The 17,751-nt window shown below is 42.2% G+C and overlaps 1 protein-coding gene across 1 annotated transcript; it reads left to right on the plus strand.

The window, feature by feature from the left end:
• Positions 1–2,056: 2,056 nt before the first annotated feature.
• gldc (glycine dehydrogenase (decarboxylating)) lies at positions 2,057–17,454 on the plus strand. Its single transcript, XM_068566811.1, has 25 exons — positions 2,057–2,450; positions 2,623–2,701; positions 5,319–5,454; positions 6,063–6,227; positions 6,462–6,539; positions 6,770–6,917; positions 7,035–7,231; positions 7,354–7,450; positions 7,598–7,703; positions 7,860–7,999; positions 8,595–8,675; positions 8,833–8,930; positions 9,505–9,589; positions 9,689–9,730; positions 9,895–10,037; positions 10,980–11,055; positions 12,805–12,930; positions 13,062–13,211; positions 13,918–14,030; positions 14,214–14,355; positions 14,945–15,056; positions 15,219–15,314; positions 15,542–15,714; positions 15,805–15,885; positions 16,343–17,454. Exons 1-25 carry the CDS (start codon positions 2,163–2,165, stop codon positions 16,481–16,483), a joined length of 3,093 nt encoding a protein of 1,030 aa, XP_068422912.1. The 5' UTR covers positions 2,057–2,162; the 3' UTR covers positions 16,484–17,454.
• The last annotated feature ends 297 nt before the right edge of the window (positions 17,455–17,751 follow it).

Genomic DNA, 17,751 nt, shown 5'->3' on the forward strand with positions numbered 1-17,751 from the left:
AATATGACATGCTAATAGATGGCTCTAATAGACTACTCTTATTAAATGAATCATTTCTGTCATATGCATTTAATGTGTTGTAACTCTGTCATGTTGCACATCTATTGTACTTCTGTCCATGCTGATAGAGGGATCCTCCTCTGTTGCTCTCTCAGTTTTCTTCCCTTTTTTTCTCCCCATGAGTGTTTCCTGTCATGATGTGAGGGTCCCGGGACAGAGGATGTCGTATGTGTACAGATTGAAAAGCCCTCTGAGGAACATTTGTGATTAATGGTTTTTCCCTCTACAAAATCAATTTAATTGAATAGATTTCCCCTAAATTTTGCACACTGTGCATTTTTTTTACACGCCTATAGCCAAAAGATGTTCCTAAACTGGAAGTCTGATCTCATTTAACCCGACCTTGAAGGAAGGAAAAAAATGATTTTTAGGCGGGATGCAATACGATGTTTTGAGCTGCATTCAATACAAGGTCAGCAGACCAGTCAGCCCAAGTTATGTAAATTAAACACTGTTTTTAAAAGTGCTTTACAAATAAAGTGTACTATGTATATGCTGTGCCATCAGTTTAATAACAGCAGATTGTGTTATGATTTTCAAGTATGAAATGTTTTTTGTTCCCATCCCGGTGTCTGACTCGTGTTTATTTACTGTGTCACAGTAATGACTGACTGTAAATCAGGACGTGAGTTACTGGCAGCCAGAGACACAGTTCACTGGAGTTAGCGGTTGCCAATTCTGAGAGGAGAGAGAGTGACTCAACTTTGTTTTTTGCAGCTTTGAGTCATTGATTCCTTCAGTGTCCCGATTAGTGATGAAACACTAACATTGCACCATTTCTTATACGACTGAATTCATAACAGAAGTTGATGCAAAGTAGTTTGATTAATCTCAGTTATGTTGTCATATAAGATGAAAAAAGCAATAAGGAAACAAAAGTACAGCTAAAATGTTGACATATTAGTGAGACTGCAAACTAAAGTCAGCCGACTGCCAGTGTGATTACAAATTACCACAAAAGTGAACCTCATGGTGGTGCTAGAGGAAAAGTCAGAAGATCACCAAAATTGTTGTGTTTCATTTTCTGGTAGCCAAGAATGTATGTGTGGACAATGTTTTATAGCTATCCATTTAAAAGTTGTTGAGATATTTGAGTCTGGACCAAAGTGGTGACCAACTGATTGACTTTGCCAGCAAAAAAATTAATGAATGTTTAGACAGATGTCTCTCTAAAAACTGAATGTGGCTTAACTAATTGAATATTAATGTGCTCATCCGTGATCCACATTAGGTGGAAATGAACCTGCTTTCAGAGCTGCCGACTTATAATCACACCACCCAACATGCATTTTAAGAGCTAAATGTGAACAAGGACAATGTGTAACTTTATCCTCAATTTAAATTAAACAAATATAGGTGCAAACAGTAGACTTAATATCTTAGATTTCTTCTCATAGACCTGCAGACTTTCATGTTTTATAATTGATACGTTTACAAGCATTGCATTGCAACGTTTAAAAGATAGAAATAAGGGTTACAAACTAGTTTGCATGATACAACAAGTACACGTTTGACATGACAAATAATTGAATTATACAGCCAGACTTCAGAAATCACACATCAGCCTCGAGGTGCTCCACAATCTGTACGGCATACAGTGTGATATAAGGTGTCCTTTCGTTGAGGGATGAACTATAACTATCTGGCCGTCGGGTGAACGCACAGACGGTCTGGGTGCCATGGTGTGTAATAATGTCCCATCTCTCCTGCAGCGCGTGCCCTCTTGGCCACCACGCACTGAGCACACCCAGCAGTCGAGACTTTGAAATCAGGACTTGCTCTTGAAATATCATCTGGAGTGATACTTTCCTTCCTTTCCCCCCCCCACCTCTTCTTGGTCAGTGGGCACGCGAGGAAGTTCAGCAGCTGTTTGGCCGGGGCTCATCACGACGTCACGCAGCACGTCCGCTCTGATTGGCCCGCGCTCGTGCAACGGGCGCAGTTGTATAAACTCTGCAGTTTGAAGGAGTTGGCAGAGTCTCCTGCAGGGATCGTATCAGTCTCAGTGAGGGGGAAGCTCTGCCGTGTGAGAGGAGGACAGACACACAAAACAACAAGGCTTCTCTCGTTTCTGCAGACTCGTCTTGCGAAGGGATTTAGAGATGCAGAGCTGCGCCAAGTCTTGGGGGATCTTCTTGGCCAAGTCGGTGAATCCCGGCGCACCATGCAGGCGTCTGAGTGACAAGAGCCGCGTGGTTTGGAAACTTCAGTGCAGGATCCGGAACAGCGGCGCATCCTTCCTAACAACAGCCCGGGGTCTGCGGACGTCTGCAGCCGTCTCCTCCAGACAGATTGAGAGAATATTACCCAGACATGATGATTTTGCAGAGAGGCACATCGGTCCAGGTGAGAGGGAGAAGAGGGAAATGCTGGATGCTCTGGGAGTCGAGGTAAGCTTCCCCAGCCTTCTCATCCGCCACCAAATTGGGCGCAAAAAAAACCCGCTTTCCTTTACGCGAAGCCAAATCCCAGCATGAAAGCACTTGATTTAAGCACTATATGGATTTTATTCGCCATCAACAGCCATGTTTGAACGCTTTTATATGTTTGTTTCCCCCACAGTCGCTCGACCAGTTGATCGACAACACAGTACCGTCCTCCATCCGGATGCAGCGGAGTATGAGAATGGATGACCCACTCAGTAAGTTTACCTTCATACTAATACATCAGTGATTGATATAAATGCATCTGTATGTGACATTCTAATGGCGAAAGGCTGCAACATCCGCTTCGACGCAACTGTGTGTGTAAAAAAAAAAAAAAAAAAAAAAACGGTTTTAAAATGCCAAATATGACCAAAAAGCATGCAAAAACGTTGCGTTTATCGCACTCGTCTCCAGTTTTTCTGCACAGTGCGGGCTGTCCCCGCATTAAACGGTCAGTTAAATGAAGCCAAGTGAGGGGCTGGAATGTAGGTTGCTGCTCTATTGTGTGTCCGTGGAGCGCTCTCCCCGGTAAGTCTTCCTTTGAACATATTTGGAGTTGTTTTTGCGAAACTCGGCGAGCGGCACCAATTTCCTGTTGAGAAGCCGATGCTCATAGGATGGCAACTGGAGTGTAAAGTTTAGCCTTGAGCTCCGGTCCCCAAGTCCAGTTCAATCTGGTTACAGCGTTCACATTACATCACAGCCGAGGGGCTTCCTAATAAGGTGACTTGGGTATGTTATGCATGGGGATTTGATGTGTGTTTTTTCTCTTCTTTTCTCCCACATGTGTACATTTCATGACCACATCCAACCTTTCCGTTTGTTTTGGGCTTATTTCTTCTAAAGAAAATCAACATGGACACAATCTAGAGGCTGAGAAATTAAGTGGTTTTCTCAAAAGAGATTTCCAGTAAACAATGGAAGAGATTGGGCAATAATTTAAAGTAAATTGGCTTTAGGTGTTGGAGCAGCGGTGTTGAACAATTGTGATTGTTGAATAAAAGATGACTGCATGATATCTGCTTGGAGGGAGGCTTATGTTAATTTCTTAAACTGGGGCTGTTGTGTATGAAGATGTGCAACATTAAAAGGAACAATGGGGCTCGGGAGCTTAGAGGAAGTCATCATCTCAGCAATATTGACAACATCTTTTCTCGTATTATATCACAATATTCCAAAAATGTGCAGTATTTCATTCAAAATAATCAAATGGAGTTTTAATCTGATGTACATAACAAAATGTGTACTTTTATAAATCTCAGTTTGTTTGCAATTAGCAGCCTTTTGTAAAACACAAGCGCTGCAACTCACTATTGCTTTCATTATTAGTTAATCTGCTGAATGTTTTCTCAATTTTCAAAATAGCTTTAGATTCATTTTATGTTAATGGATTGTATGTTTCAGCTCTAACTTTCATTATGTCCTCAAATCTATACACTATCAAATTGAGTTGTCACAAAACCCTATCAGAGACTTTTTTACAAAGTATAGTGAGGTGCGCTGAGGCGCCTTGTGCGCTTGTGCACAATACATGAACGCTGACATGACTATTGCATAACTCTGCAGCCATATACTTGCGTCATCGATTTAACAGTAGAGATAATTTGTGTGAAACAGTCGGCTTTAACGTCAAAGATCTACTCGAAAACCCATCATTTCAAAATAAATAAATACAGAAGTCACACTCAAATCATCAGGTATCGTGACGTTTCCGCAGCTCCTCGTCATTCTGATCTCTCCGTGTATCGTCCCCTTCCCTGAATGTCGGGTTTCATAATGCAACAAGCCATGCTGAAGGAACAAACTGGAGGCAGTGCTAGTTTTCTGCTTGTTCAGCTTTGGAGGGCTTCAGTTTACAAAGCCAGCGAGGGATTCTCTCTCCAACAATAGGCCTCCTGGATGCTTCTGAATCAGGCTTTTTTTTTGCTGCCCTGTAGAAGTCCAGGAGCATGGGAAAGCTGTCCACTCTTCTGAAACAAACTCAAACACACTAACGGCTCACCCTGAACCTGCCGAGGAGCCCTAATCGCTGCATTGATTTATTTATTGTACTGAATTTAGCCGATTGAGACTGAGAATATTCACCGTTTTAGAAGAAGCTGTAAATATCCACTTGTATACTGGCTACAGTCCCTCTGGCCACCAAAGACTTGGACGTGTCTTTCTTCTCCAAAACCAGGAGTAGTTACGGCTCTCGCTTCAGACGGGCGGTATTGTCCATTCCTTGGAGTTGCTAGGCAGCCAGGAAGGCCAGAGGAATCTCAGAGGCTGGTTGTTCATTGGCAAAGCGTCCTTACAGCACCGACTGAGGCTAAATAACCACCAGGAGAGAAACAATGGGTCGAGTCCGAGAGGGAAACAACACGTTACAATTAAACTTGGGATGAGAAAGCAATGCCATATAAAAGTTATTGTTTTTGCACGTGATATTTTGTTGACATTTTATACCCCGGTTGTACTTTAAAACCACATTGTAGGTACAGTCGGAGAGTTACTGATGCCCTTAGACTGAAACGTAGACTTTCTAATTACATTAGTAATTTGTATTTGCTCACATCCATCCTTTGTATGGTTGGATGATATGAATAAAGTGTATTGTGTGTTTATATAAAAATACATGCAGTATATAATGATGAGAGAAGTTGCTGTATGTTCTATTGAGAAACACTTACAACATTAAATAACCAGACGGGAATGTCTGTGCTTTTATTTATTTTTTCAGAGAATTTGCAGTTACTGAAATACTTAAAGGCCAAAAAATCTCTGTCTTTCAGTGTCAAGCTCAATAAAGCAACGACAAAAAAATAAAAATTCCAATAACACATTTTACAGGTGAGAATGAGGTCCTGGAGAATCTGCAGGAGATTGCGTCAAAAAACAAAGTATGGCGGTCCTACATCGGCATGGGCTACTACAACTGCTTCGTACCGCCGCCCATCCAGCGTAACCTCCTGGAGAATTCAGGCTGGTGAGTGACTTCAGGCGACCCTCGCGTTAGAGAAACCTCATGGAGATGTGACAGCACGGGGAGCTCATTGTCTCCCTGCACAGAAATCTAATAATGTTTATTCTTCAAGCGCAGTTACTCATTTAAAACGTATCCGCTGTGCTGCAGAGCACCGCGCCGCTAATAGGAAGCCCTGTGACTCGTGAGATCTGCTGACAAGCTTCTCTCTTGCTGTCTGCTGTTCAAAATGATCTTTTTTATTAATATCGGAGAATTTGCACAATATGATGTCAGCGAGCAAGTATTTTCATTTGTGTGTGTTCTGTTTACAATAGTAATGAAGACAGTGACAGGAAAGTAGAGCAAACACACAACGTAAAGTACAAAATTTGAGGAAATACAAATAATAATAGAAAATAATGAATGAAACCACGCCTCCCCCCCCACACACACACACAGTCTTTACATTTGTTCACAGAGTAATCAATAGATTTGGTTACAGTAAATCAGACAGGACAGAACCTGATGCTCCTCATTCATTGGGCAACACGTGGAAGGTTCTTAGAAATAGGAAATGAAAGGCTTGTGTCCAAACTTGCGCTGTGGTTTCATGTCCTTCTTCTCCTCAGGGTGACCCAGTATACACCCTACCAGCCCGAGGTCTCTCAGGGTCGCCTGGAGTCGCTCCTCAACTACCAGACCATGATCTGTGACATCACTGGGATGCCTGTGGCCAACGCGTCCCTGCTCGACGAGGCAACGGCTGCTGCTGAGGCAATGCAACTTTGCCACAGGTAGCCTACAAGCTGATCACAAAAACAAGCAGTGACGTAGAAAACAATCTTCACTGCCACTCCTATGGAATCAAATCATATGAATTTAAGATAATAACTGTCACGCTCCAGGAATAAAGTCATCTTGGCCACGAGAAGAAACTAACGCATGTAATTTCGATACATAAACGTGTGTGTGTGTGTGTGTGTGTGTGTGTGTGTGTGTGACCAGTTATTTGTTTCTACTCCTTACAGACAGAACAAGAAAAGAACCTTCTACATTGACCCACGCTGCCATCCCCAGACCATCGCTGTGGTGCAGACCAGAGCCAAGTATGTATTACAGTCGATCAGTGTATGAGCGCTATACAAAGAAATCAATTGGGTCAAAAAGGAAAACAAAACCATTGCATTGATGACCATTGAGCAACTTCTTAGTAAAAAAATGTATTTGTATGGTATGAAAATAGAAATGCATTACACACAGCTTTTCTTATTGGGATGACGTATCATTATCTACCTATCATTCTTAGTTCCCCCCTGACTTGTCACTGTCATTGCAGCTATATCGGGGTGAAGACGATGCTGAAGCTTCCTCATGAGATGGACTTCAGCGGAAAAGACGTGAGCGGAGTGCTCTTCCAGTACCCAGACACTGATGGCAGGGTGGAAGATTTCACAGCGCTTGTGGACCGGGCGCACAAGGGAGGGGTAAGGCAGCTTTTAAAGGAGTAAAAGCAAAACACACCCGCTTTCAGATGCTTTTTTTTTTAACGATTATGATTGATGTCCATTGACCTGGCTGTGCTTGCTTCTCTCCCTGTCCAGGCTCTGGCTTGCTGTGCCACAGATCTGTTGGCCCTCTGCGTGCTGCGTCCTCCTGGGGAGTTTGGCGTCGATATCGCACTGGGTAGCTCCCAGAGGTTTGGGGTTCCTCTCTGCTACGGTGGCCCCCATGCCGCCTTCTTCGCTGTTAAAGACAACCTGATCCGGATGATGCCCGGCCGAATGGTCGGGGTAACCAGGTGAGACGCTCATCGGCCCCAATATTGAGTAACTATTTTGTTTCCTGACTGTCGAAACAATAAAAGAAATGGAGACACTGAAGAAAAAGCAGTGTAAAACCAACATACATGTTACATTTCAGGGATGCAGCTGGGAAGGAGGTTTATCGGCTCGCTTTGCAGACCAGAGAGCAGCACATTCGCAGAGACAAAGCCACCAGCAACATCTGCACTGCACAGGTACGACAAGGGTCACATTTTGCACATGCTTATCATTTCAGAATTTATGTCAATGTAAAAAAAAAAAAGAAAAATAAATCTCAAATCTTTTGGGTAATATTTAAGAACTAAAAAAAAAATCCCTTTTGTTTAACCTCTGACTCCTAGGCGCTGCTGGCCAACATGGCTGCTATGTTTGCACTGTATCATGGTCCTCAGGGACTCAAGCACATCGCTGAGAGGACACACAATGCTGCTTTGATCCTTGCTGAAGGTACATTTGTGCTTTTATTACTCGTAATTTTGATATTCATAGGGCATCATCATTATTGACTAAATCAAACGCATAATGGACTAATGTCTGGACAGAGATCAATATTTCACCGTTGCTACAATGTGCTAGATGTAATGTCTCACTTGCACACTTCAGGTCTGAAGAGAGCAGGGCACCGTGTGCACAGTGAGATGTTCTTCGACACTCTCAAGATCAACTGCAGCGTTGCAGCCAAAGACATCCTTGAAAGAGCCGTGCAGAGGCAGATAAACCTGAGGGTTTACACAGAGGGAGTGGTAAGGAGAGCAGTGCTTTTCAAATTGACACAACTACATGAAACGTCACCACAAACTGCAACGTGATGACACGATCAACACCACCCCATCAACATGCCAGACTTCAGCAACGCACAGGGATCACCGTACCCAACAAACGCGTGGACCAGATTACAATTAAATCAACCAGCGGCAACTTTCTAACCTCAAACCATTTAAAAACATATTCATACTAAAGAAGGTTTTGTCAATATATTAAAAACTAAACAAATATGTAAATTGGGTATGTAAAGTACTGATGATTTCTCCATAAATGGCCATAAGCTTTTCAATGGTTTGTGACTTTAATGTGCTTGGTCTAAATCATATGACGATAAGCTATTCCATTTGGTAATCTATAATCCTACTATAAAGTATAGAGAAATTATGGGATTGCCTGGGTTATTGGACATCCTCCCCGAAGGTGTCGACGCAAGCGGCCGCTTTAACTGCATTTTATGGCATTTCCCTACATTCACTCACTCAACGCAAGATGAATATCCAACATTAAGGCTTAAAGATGGAAGGCATGTTGTTAAAAATGTAAAGGTTGATATTTAACTCTCTCTGTCAACAGTTGGGTGTCTCTCTGGATGAGATGGTGACTGAGAGGGACTTGGATGACTTGCTCTGGGTCTTTGGTTGCGAATCTTCAGCAGTACGTTGATTTCTTATTCGCTCATTTGTATTTCGTCTGTTATTTAAAAGTGGTAAAACAAAGTTTCTTCTGTGTCTATGATTCTGGGTTTCATGGTGATAGTTATTTATAAAAGTAGCTTTACCTCCTTTTTTAATTTGAAATGCTCAATTTGCAGGAGCTGATAGCTGAGAAGATGGGTGAGCGAGTGAAGGGGATCATGGGAAGTCCTTTCAAGAGGACGAGCAAGTACCTGATGCACCAGGTCTTTAACAGGTTGGTGTTCTCGGTTAACTTGCAGCCCTGAAGCACGATACCAATGAAAACAAATTGGACAAACGCGATAACTCTTTTATGTCTTAAAATATAAATAAATATCACTATCAGATTTTCCACATTGATTGTCTGGTGTCAAACACGGTGCTCAGACTTTTCAGCAGTAATTCTCTGATGGGGAGCCCCGCTGCCCTGGCAATACATCTGGCTTCATTTATTATTTAGAATAAAAGATGTGCTGTTCTTAGAAAAAGCAAGAAGTTTGTGTGTAACATTGGAGGCATTGTAACTGATCATATCTACAGTAGAAATTGGACTCTGGCAACACGGGAATCTCATGAGCTACTATCTTTATTAGTGCTATTAAAGTAAAAAGTCTGGTATCAATGTAAGTCCTCCATTTACTCTTTGACATGATCACTGTGACATACTTGCAGAACTAATAAGTCCCAGTGATCTGCTTACTGAGCGCAGTCGTAGGACATTTGACAAAGTCTTTTTTTTTTTGCCTCACTCAACTGGGCTCGATATGCAATCGGTTGATCCTAATTCTGTCTTCCTGGTTAATCATTAGTTATCACTCCGAGACCAACATTGTGCGATACATGAAGCGCCTGGAGAACAAAGACATTTCCCTGGTACACAGCATGATACCACTGGTTAGTACGCGCTGGTTTACTCAGGCATTCAGAACGGTCGAACAATTACCATTCATGAGTTGAAGTTATGTGAAGGTAAAAGAGCGTTTTCTTCTTCAGGGCTCCTGCACCATGAAGCTCAACAGCTCTTCAGAGCTCATGGTGAGTCATGTTAGATAACTACTTAATCCTCTCCACAACATCTGTGCAACTCTATCTGCAGAGGGAGGCAATGTTTCCATGACACTCACTATCGAGCTTAAGTTGTTCTGGAAAGTTGCAATCTCTCCCACTCACTACTCTCCTCTCTCTCCTCTCCTCTTTAGCCAATCACCTGGAGGGAGTTTGCCAACATCCACCCCTTCGTGCCATTGGATCAGGCCGATGGCTACCAGATTCTCTTCAAACAGCTGGAGAAGGACCTGTGTGAAGTGACGGGCTATGACCGTATCTCCTTCCAGCCCAACAGGTAAGACTCGCCCTTTGTGTTGCAGATATATCTGCACATACCAGCCCACTGGTTCATCAAGCATTAGTCCATGTCCAGCTCTGAAACATTTCCATTCTTAGTTCACAGAAATAAAGGAATGCTTCATTTTCAGGCAGCATTATTTAACATTTGAATTATTTCCTGTGGAAAACTCAGTTTTCGTGAATTATTTGAACTAAAGTCATTCATAATAACCTGATTAGACCAATGGATAAATTCTGTAGACAGCCAACTTTTTCTTTTATTCTTAAAACCTCTGGTACATGGTTTTTAATGATGCGTGATTTACAATTCTGCTCAATATTTGCACATCCTGTTTTCCATTCTTTTGATAAAATAGAGATGTTACGGTCACCAGAACTCAGAGGGTAGAAAAGTAGAAGCCGGGCCATTTTTATTTCAAGTGAAGTTTCCCTTTGTGTCTGGGACTTTGTAGTTGGTTTCAGACTTTAGTCAGTATCCAGATGCTTTGTATCAGCACTTTATCAGCAGCAAAGGGTTTATGAACCGCTGTGTGTGTGTGTGTGTGTGTGTGGTGTGTGTGAGATATCATTAGTCAAACGTTATTTCTTTATGCACCCTGAATAAAAGGACAATCTGCCTCCAGACTACAACAATGTAACGGCTGTTGTTGGATTAAGTAGTGAGAGTTTATAAATCATTTGCCAAATTAAATGTAAAATAGGGGTACTCAAAAAAAAAAATATTGAAACATTATTATTATTATTATTATTATCATCATTATTATTATCATTAATATGACTGAACCGCTCTTGGTCTGGACTCTCCCCTCAGGATCACTGAGCCACTCAAACTCCTCCACCACGTAAAGGTGACGGTTCTCGGAGGAGAAAACCAGGTGCAGGTTTTGTGTGGTTGTGGTTGTGGTCCGTGACATGATGTGTTTGTCTTGTCTTCCAGTGGCGCTCAGGGAGAATACGCCGGCCTGGCCGCCATAAAAGCCTACCTGAACTCAAAGGGAGAGAGCGCGAGAACTGTAAGTGTGTTGCCTGATTAGTGTGTGAATGAACAGGATGGAATAACATTTGAGGCTTTTATCTGATTCTGCTGCTTCACTCACTCGCATGGATTGATTTAGATTGAGCTTCAGTTTCCAGGTTATCTGCACTGCATACTAACGGTACAGAGGAATGTTGTCGTCAAAGCCCCACGCGGTGTCCCACAGCAATTTAGAGACGCATTTATTTAAAGAAATCGTTTTGGGAAATACACTTATTTGCTTTCTGGGCAAGGGTTGATGAGAGGATCCATAACACTGAATTAAGCCAATGCGTAGCTCGCACACTGCAAGGCTCCACTTATTTATTACACTTCGTTGACATTTTGAGCAAGATTGCTCTTCATCAGACCGGTTGTTCTGTATCGGATGGAAAAGCTATCTGCTGACTGCAAAAATATTTCCCAAAATGCCCAAATGTCACTCAAACTTCATCGTCATTTGAATTACAAAAAGAGGATTAAAGGAGCCAAAGCATCCGGAAAGAGAAATTCAAATATATGAGGCCTCGGTTGGTACATCAACCTTTAATTCTAAATAAAACTTCCCTGTTTTTAATTGAGATTAAAGTACTTCTAAAGGCAATTTTCTAATGTCACTGCTATTTGTCGATGCATGTGCTGATATCTAAGCGTGGTTTATCTCTAGTAGTTCCTTTTGAGTCTGCGGACATTGATTATGCTGACATTGGTCAATAAAAGTCAAGAGAACATGGGCCACCGAGTGTAAACCCTATCAATCTGAGTTACTGACGGCTTTATTGCTCCCAGGTTACAATGGGTCATTTTGACTTCACAGATCCACGTTTCAGGTATTCTGGTGAGGATTATATTAAGTATCCTAACAAGGTGATTGGTGGTAGCTCGAGGACGAGGCGAGATAAGACGCCCCCACAGATTAAAGAATAGCTGACTTTAGTATTTTTCCTGAATGTAAATCGTCTTTTCTTTTTTTTCAAAGACTCCCTCAGGAGCACATCTTAGATAGTGGCCTGATCCCTTGAAACAGTCAAGGTCCAAACTAACAACAGTGTGCAAACAAAAGGGCTGAAAGCGCTGTGATCCCACTATAGGCCCTCGGCTTTCAAGGTTCCATATTTGGAGATTTTAAGACTTTGGGAACTGAAAGTCACCGGCGTGACATGCGCTGCAGTGTTTTTCTCGGTCAGTCATTAGTCAGTTTTGCCCAACCCACAGGTTAGAGTGACCCACTTTCCTTGTGTGAGTTTCAAATGTGTTTCCCTAATAAGGTATAAAATCAATTAGTGACCGGCAGGCAGGTTACAGATCAGTGTCAGTGGGCGGTGGCCAGACGCAGAGCTACAGACTAAACCCTGAAGAGTCCTGCTTATTTTTGGGAAAACAAGTTATGGTTTTTTTTCATATTCTACTGCATAACCACCACTTGCTAATGCTTTTTGATTTTTCAACTTTGTATATTTTGGTTTTAAAATGTTACTTCATGACTTCTTTAGGTTTCCTTTCGCAGCATCGTTAGACTCGGGCTCACTCACGGACATGAATCGTAATATTCATCTTTTGTAGTCTTCACATGACGGTGTAATGTTCTGCAAGTCATCCTGCGGTCGTATCGAGAAAGACACTGAAATATTATGAGTCAAACGTTATTTGTTCATGCACGCTGGAGGCAGAGTGTCCTTTTTATTCAGACTACAAATGTGTCACGGCTCCTGTTCTGCTCCGTTCATACTTTTCCTGTCACCTCCAGGTCTGTCTGATCCCCAAGTCGGCCCACGGCACCAACCCAGCGAGCGCTCAGATGGCCGGCATGAAGGTTCAGGTGGTGGAGGTGGACAAAGATGGCAACATCGACCTGGCACACCTCAAGGCGCTGGTGAGAGCTGGACAGTAAAAAAAAAATATATATATATTTATCACAGCTCGGAAGTCCCGGGTCAAATTTGGTCTGATCCCCCAACACCCAATTTTAGTAATAATGATATTGTCTCGTGAATTGTCTCCCAGGTGGATAAACACAAGGCGAGTCTGGCAGCCATGATGGTCACCTACCCTTCCACCTTTGGCGTGTTTGAGGAGCAGATCAGAGACGTGTGTGATCTCATTCACCAGAACGGAGGCCAGGTGTACCTGGATGGTGCCAACATGAACGCCCAGGTGAGAGCGGAGACTCCAGCGTGACATGAAAACAGGATGTTTCTGTTCTGCAAATGTTCAGAACGGGAACGGTGACTTGTGGAAACTGAAGGCTAATGGGATAAAAGTTTATGGCTGTGTGTTATCATGCTGTAAATAGTTAACCTTTGGTCTCTATGATATCCAGATAATGTTTTGAGATCACCGCCACAAATCACTGACAGACTTGCAGACCCTGGCCCCACTTACTTTATAAGCATTGTTCTCTTTTAAGTTGTGTGAATATCTGGGCAGATCAAATGAAGGAGGACTCTGAGGTTACTTAAGATATTCAAATGATTCTCAAGAAGGTTACTTAAGACGTTTGCATTTGTTTTGTGTTAACTGTTATATATCTTGCATAACTCATTTTTCTAGGCCCCTTAATACTCTTGCTGCACATGTAAATTACTGTTTTCATTAGAATTTTAAATGCTTATTAAAGCGAAAGCTAAAACAGGCCGTACTGGCTTTAACGTCGGCTCTCCAACGAGGTAATGCTCTGATCTAGTTTAGATTTAGACGGTCCTCTGCTCTTCATTCATTGTGTTGGCCTATATGATATCAGTAAAGTGTTGATTAGGCACTCCTTACTGCACATTATCAGTGTTTCCAGTGGGAAATTACCATTAACTAAACGTTGGCACGTTTTAGTTCAAAAGTAAGAGTATGACTGTTGTTTTTCCAGGTTGGTCTGTGTCGTCCTGGAGATTATGGCTCTGACGTTTCTCATCTCAACCTGCACAAAACCTTCTGTATTCCTCACGGTGGAGGAGGACCTGGCATGGGGCCAATTGGAGTGTAAGTCAGAATGGAGATTAAGAGCCACGCTCACCAGCGACATGATAGATAAGACAGCCCTGAAGGAAAGTCAGTTCAGAGGCTGTGCACACCGCTGCATGTTCGTTCTGTAAAAGCAATACCATGAATAGTCCTCGTTTCCTGTCTGTTCTCGTGACATTATTCTTCTCTTGTCTTCAACAGGAAGGCCCACCTCGCTCCCTTCCTGCCGAGCCACCCCGTGGTTCCCATGCAGGCAGTCAACACCAGCAGCTCGCTGGGCACCATCAGCGCCGCCCCCTGGGGCTCCAGCGCCATCCTGCCAATCTCCTGGGCCTACATCAAGGTCAGCACGGAGAGTCAGTTATTTTGTGTTGTTGGTTCTCTTGAGAACAGCATGACATGTTGCAAAAGCGTTGATACCAGAGAGCATGGAGGACACGAGGCGTAGGAACGTACTCAGTAAAATGCTGAAGTGAAAGCAGAAGACTGAAAAATACACACACACACACGCACACACACACACACACACACACACACACACACACACTTCTTATTGCTAATCCTTTTGTGTCCTACAATGCATCTAAATTTGTAAAATGTCTTTTGACTGTTTTTAGAGAATAAACATCAGAATATTGAAGTCAAAGGAAACTGTGACCCTAAATTCAAACAAGAGCAGACATTTTTAGACATGTAAACTTTATTTCTGCAGTTTATTACACAAGTATTCAAGACCCATGGTTATCATGTGAGTCCCGAGGACTGTAATGTTTATCAGGAATAAGTGTTACTAAACAACACAATGTCACTTTTCGGACTTTAAGAGAACGTGCGTACTGAATGTTCCTTGCATAAATAAACCAAATTATTATCAATTTGTCTAATGGAAGAGTTTTCCAATATCGTTGCTAATATCATTCCTGTGTTTTTAGATGATGGGATCCAAAGGACTTGTTCACGCTACTGAGGTGGCCATCCTCAATGCCAACTACATGGCCAAGAGGCTGGAAGGTCACTACAAGGTCCTCTTCAGAGGCAGCAAAGGTACGGCTGTAAAAGCATTTATTTATTTCAATGTATGTGGACGTAGTACTCTCTGCATTTCCAAAGATGCCTGGAGTGAATTTTCAAAAAAGCAGGGGAAAAAAACAGGGATGTGTCACATTTTCAAATGCTTTGCTTATGTTCTTGTGTTGGTCTGAACAGGTTTTGTAGCCCACGAGTTCATTCTGGACGTGAGGCCGTTCAAGAAGACCGCTAATATTGAAGCTGTCGACGTGGCCAAGCGATTGCAAGATTATGGTACACTAAACGATATGCAGTACATTCCTCCTGAATTTCAATACAAAATATGCAGCAGTATTTAGTGGAAGCACTTAGTTGGTGCCTTTTTTTTCTAGACATTGAATATAAAGGATCCTACATCATCAAAACAAATTGAACGAAAACACAAAAAAATAGATTAAGATTGTATTGATTCATTATAACCAATAGAAGCTGTGTCTGATATTTAGTTGTTTTTTGTCCAGGTTTCCATGCGCCCACCATGTCGTGGCCGGTGGCTGGTACCCTCATGATCGAACCCACGGAGTCGGAGGACAAGGCTGAGATGGACCGGTTCTGCGATGCCCTGATCGGTATCCGACAGGAGATCGCAGACATCGAGGAGGGAAGGATGGACACCCGCATCAACCCGCTCAAGGTGCGCCAACGGCTTGATTTCGTCCATTTGTACGAGATGGAAATGTGCCTCACAGCAGCTAATGTAAAGCTCTCGTGTGTGTGTTTGCAGATGGCTCCTCACTCGCTGGCCTGCATCTCATCCAGCAACTGGGACAGACCCTACTCCAGGGAGCACGCTGCTTTCCCCTTGGTGAGTGTCCTCCTCCATCTCACTTCATTACACAAACCCGGCTACAACTTTTCTGGAGGCCAAAGGTTGTTCAAGAAGAGACAGTCATTGCCTGTATTGCCATCTAGTGGTCAGAAGTGAGAATGGCTTTTTTTTTTTATTCCTCACGCTGTGCAGAGCAGCAAAAGAAGAAACTCCTTCAATGACCGGTGCAAATAGTTTTATTCAGTTGGTGTACAATTACACCTGTAACTGCAGCAATTTCATCTTCTACACTATAATCACGAAACAATTCACTATGTTTTTCTATGTAGAATACACCAGATGCACTTTTTCCGATTTTTAAATAGTTCTTTTAAATCCACTAATTTCACAGCGTACTTCCAGACCACTTTGGGATTTTTTATTTTTTTTAAAATTCTGATAATCTTAATTGAATTCTCATTAAATGACTTTGACATCCATCCTCCCTTTACAGCCCTTCATTAGGCCCGAGAGCAAATTCTGGCCAAGCATCTCCAGGATCGACGACATCTACGGTGACCAGCACCTGGTGTGCACCTGCCCGCCCATGGAGGCCTACGAGTCCCCGTACGAGGAGAAGAGAGCCTCCTCGTAGATGCTCCTTGTGGTCCAGTCCCAAAGTCTAAAATCTTACAGACTTTTTCTTGTTTGCTCATGTGAGGGGAGGATCCAAAATCACAGAATAATTGGCCTCTATTGATATTATAGGGTGTTTAATCAAATTGGGTAAAATAACAAATCAATACCGTCAGACTCGCTATTTTCTTCCGGCTCTGATGATTTTAAACTTACCCTTGTTGTCCCTGTTAACATTAGTGCCCTTAGGATTGTAGGTAATTCCCTCAAGCAGAGCCAGAAGTGTATTAAGTTGGGGTGCAAAAAGTCTGACCCTTTCACAATGTAACAGCCCTGCAGACTCCTTTCAAATGAGGGTCTAAGTCAGTGAGGTGGACATTGGGATGAGGCTTTGTCTCTGATCTCACCTATCACTGGTTTCCCCCCAACTCAAACTGTTCCAATGGACCAAAGGTGCAAGTTTTTGCACAAGGTGGCAAAGTAAGTGCTCCCTCCCCACATAGGCCGCTACGTAAAACACCTGAAATACTGTATTTTAAGTTGAGTACGTTTTTCAATTTCTAGACTCCCAACGTCTATAAAATGCCCTTGGTGCCTCAATTCTGTTGTGTAAAATAGTTGCCTTGACGTTCCCCTTTTTTTTTTTTTCAAATAGTCTGATAAAACAGGTTTTTAATTGTAGGCTTTTGTTAATATTCATTTGTTGTATAAAATGTTTCAACGTGTTTTGTTGACCAAGTAGATGACGGTTATCTAAACTTTAAATGTCATTTTCTAATCCAAACTGTTGTCGGAAAAAAACAAAACTGTATTAAACATTTTTGTCTTTGCGTGTCTTCATGTTTGTGAGACGTACAAACAGAAAACTGACAACACTCCCACCTCGTGGTAGTAAAGTAGACCGCAAGAGGTAGAAAGGCACGGGGACTCTTATCTCAATTTATATTGGAAAATAAATCCTTTCCTTTTTAGGGCTTAAGCTGAAATTAACTCATGACTTGACTTTTGCTGTACTGATCTGTCTTTTAAACACATTTGTGACATTATGACTTTAATGTTTTTACAACATACTATGAAAATATTTTAATTTTCACAATGTACTATGACTTGATTTAATAAAACGCTAGACAAGGATTTATTTTTGATATGCTATACTGTGACTTTAGTTTTTGACATATGAACTGGCTTTTTAAAAAAATTTTTTTACAACATATCTATGACTTTAAAACAAATATTTGACACTACCATTTATGATTGACAGAAGCTCCACATCTCCTCTCTCCTCCC

The sequence above is a fragment of the Clinocottus analis genome, unplaced genomic scaffold, assembly GCF_023055335.1.
Source record: "Clinocottus analis isolate CAN_PGR_092001 unplaced genomic scaffold, fCliAna1.0.p SCAF_7, whole genome shotgun sequence".
NCBI lineage: Eukaryota > Metazoa > Chordata > Actinopteri > Perciformes > Cottidae > Clinocottus > Clinocottus analis.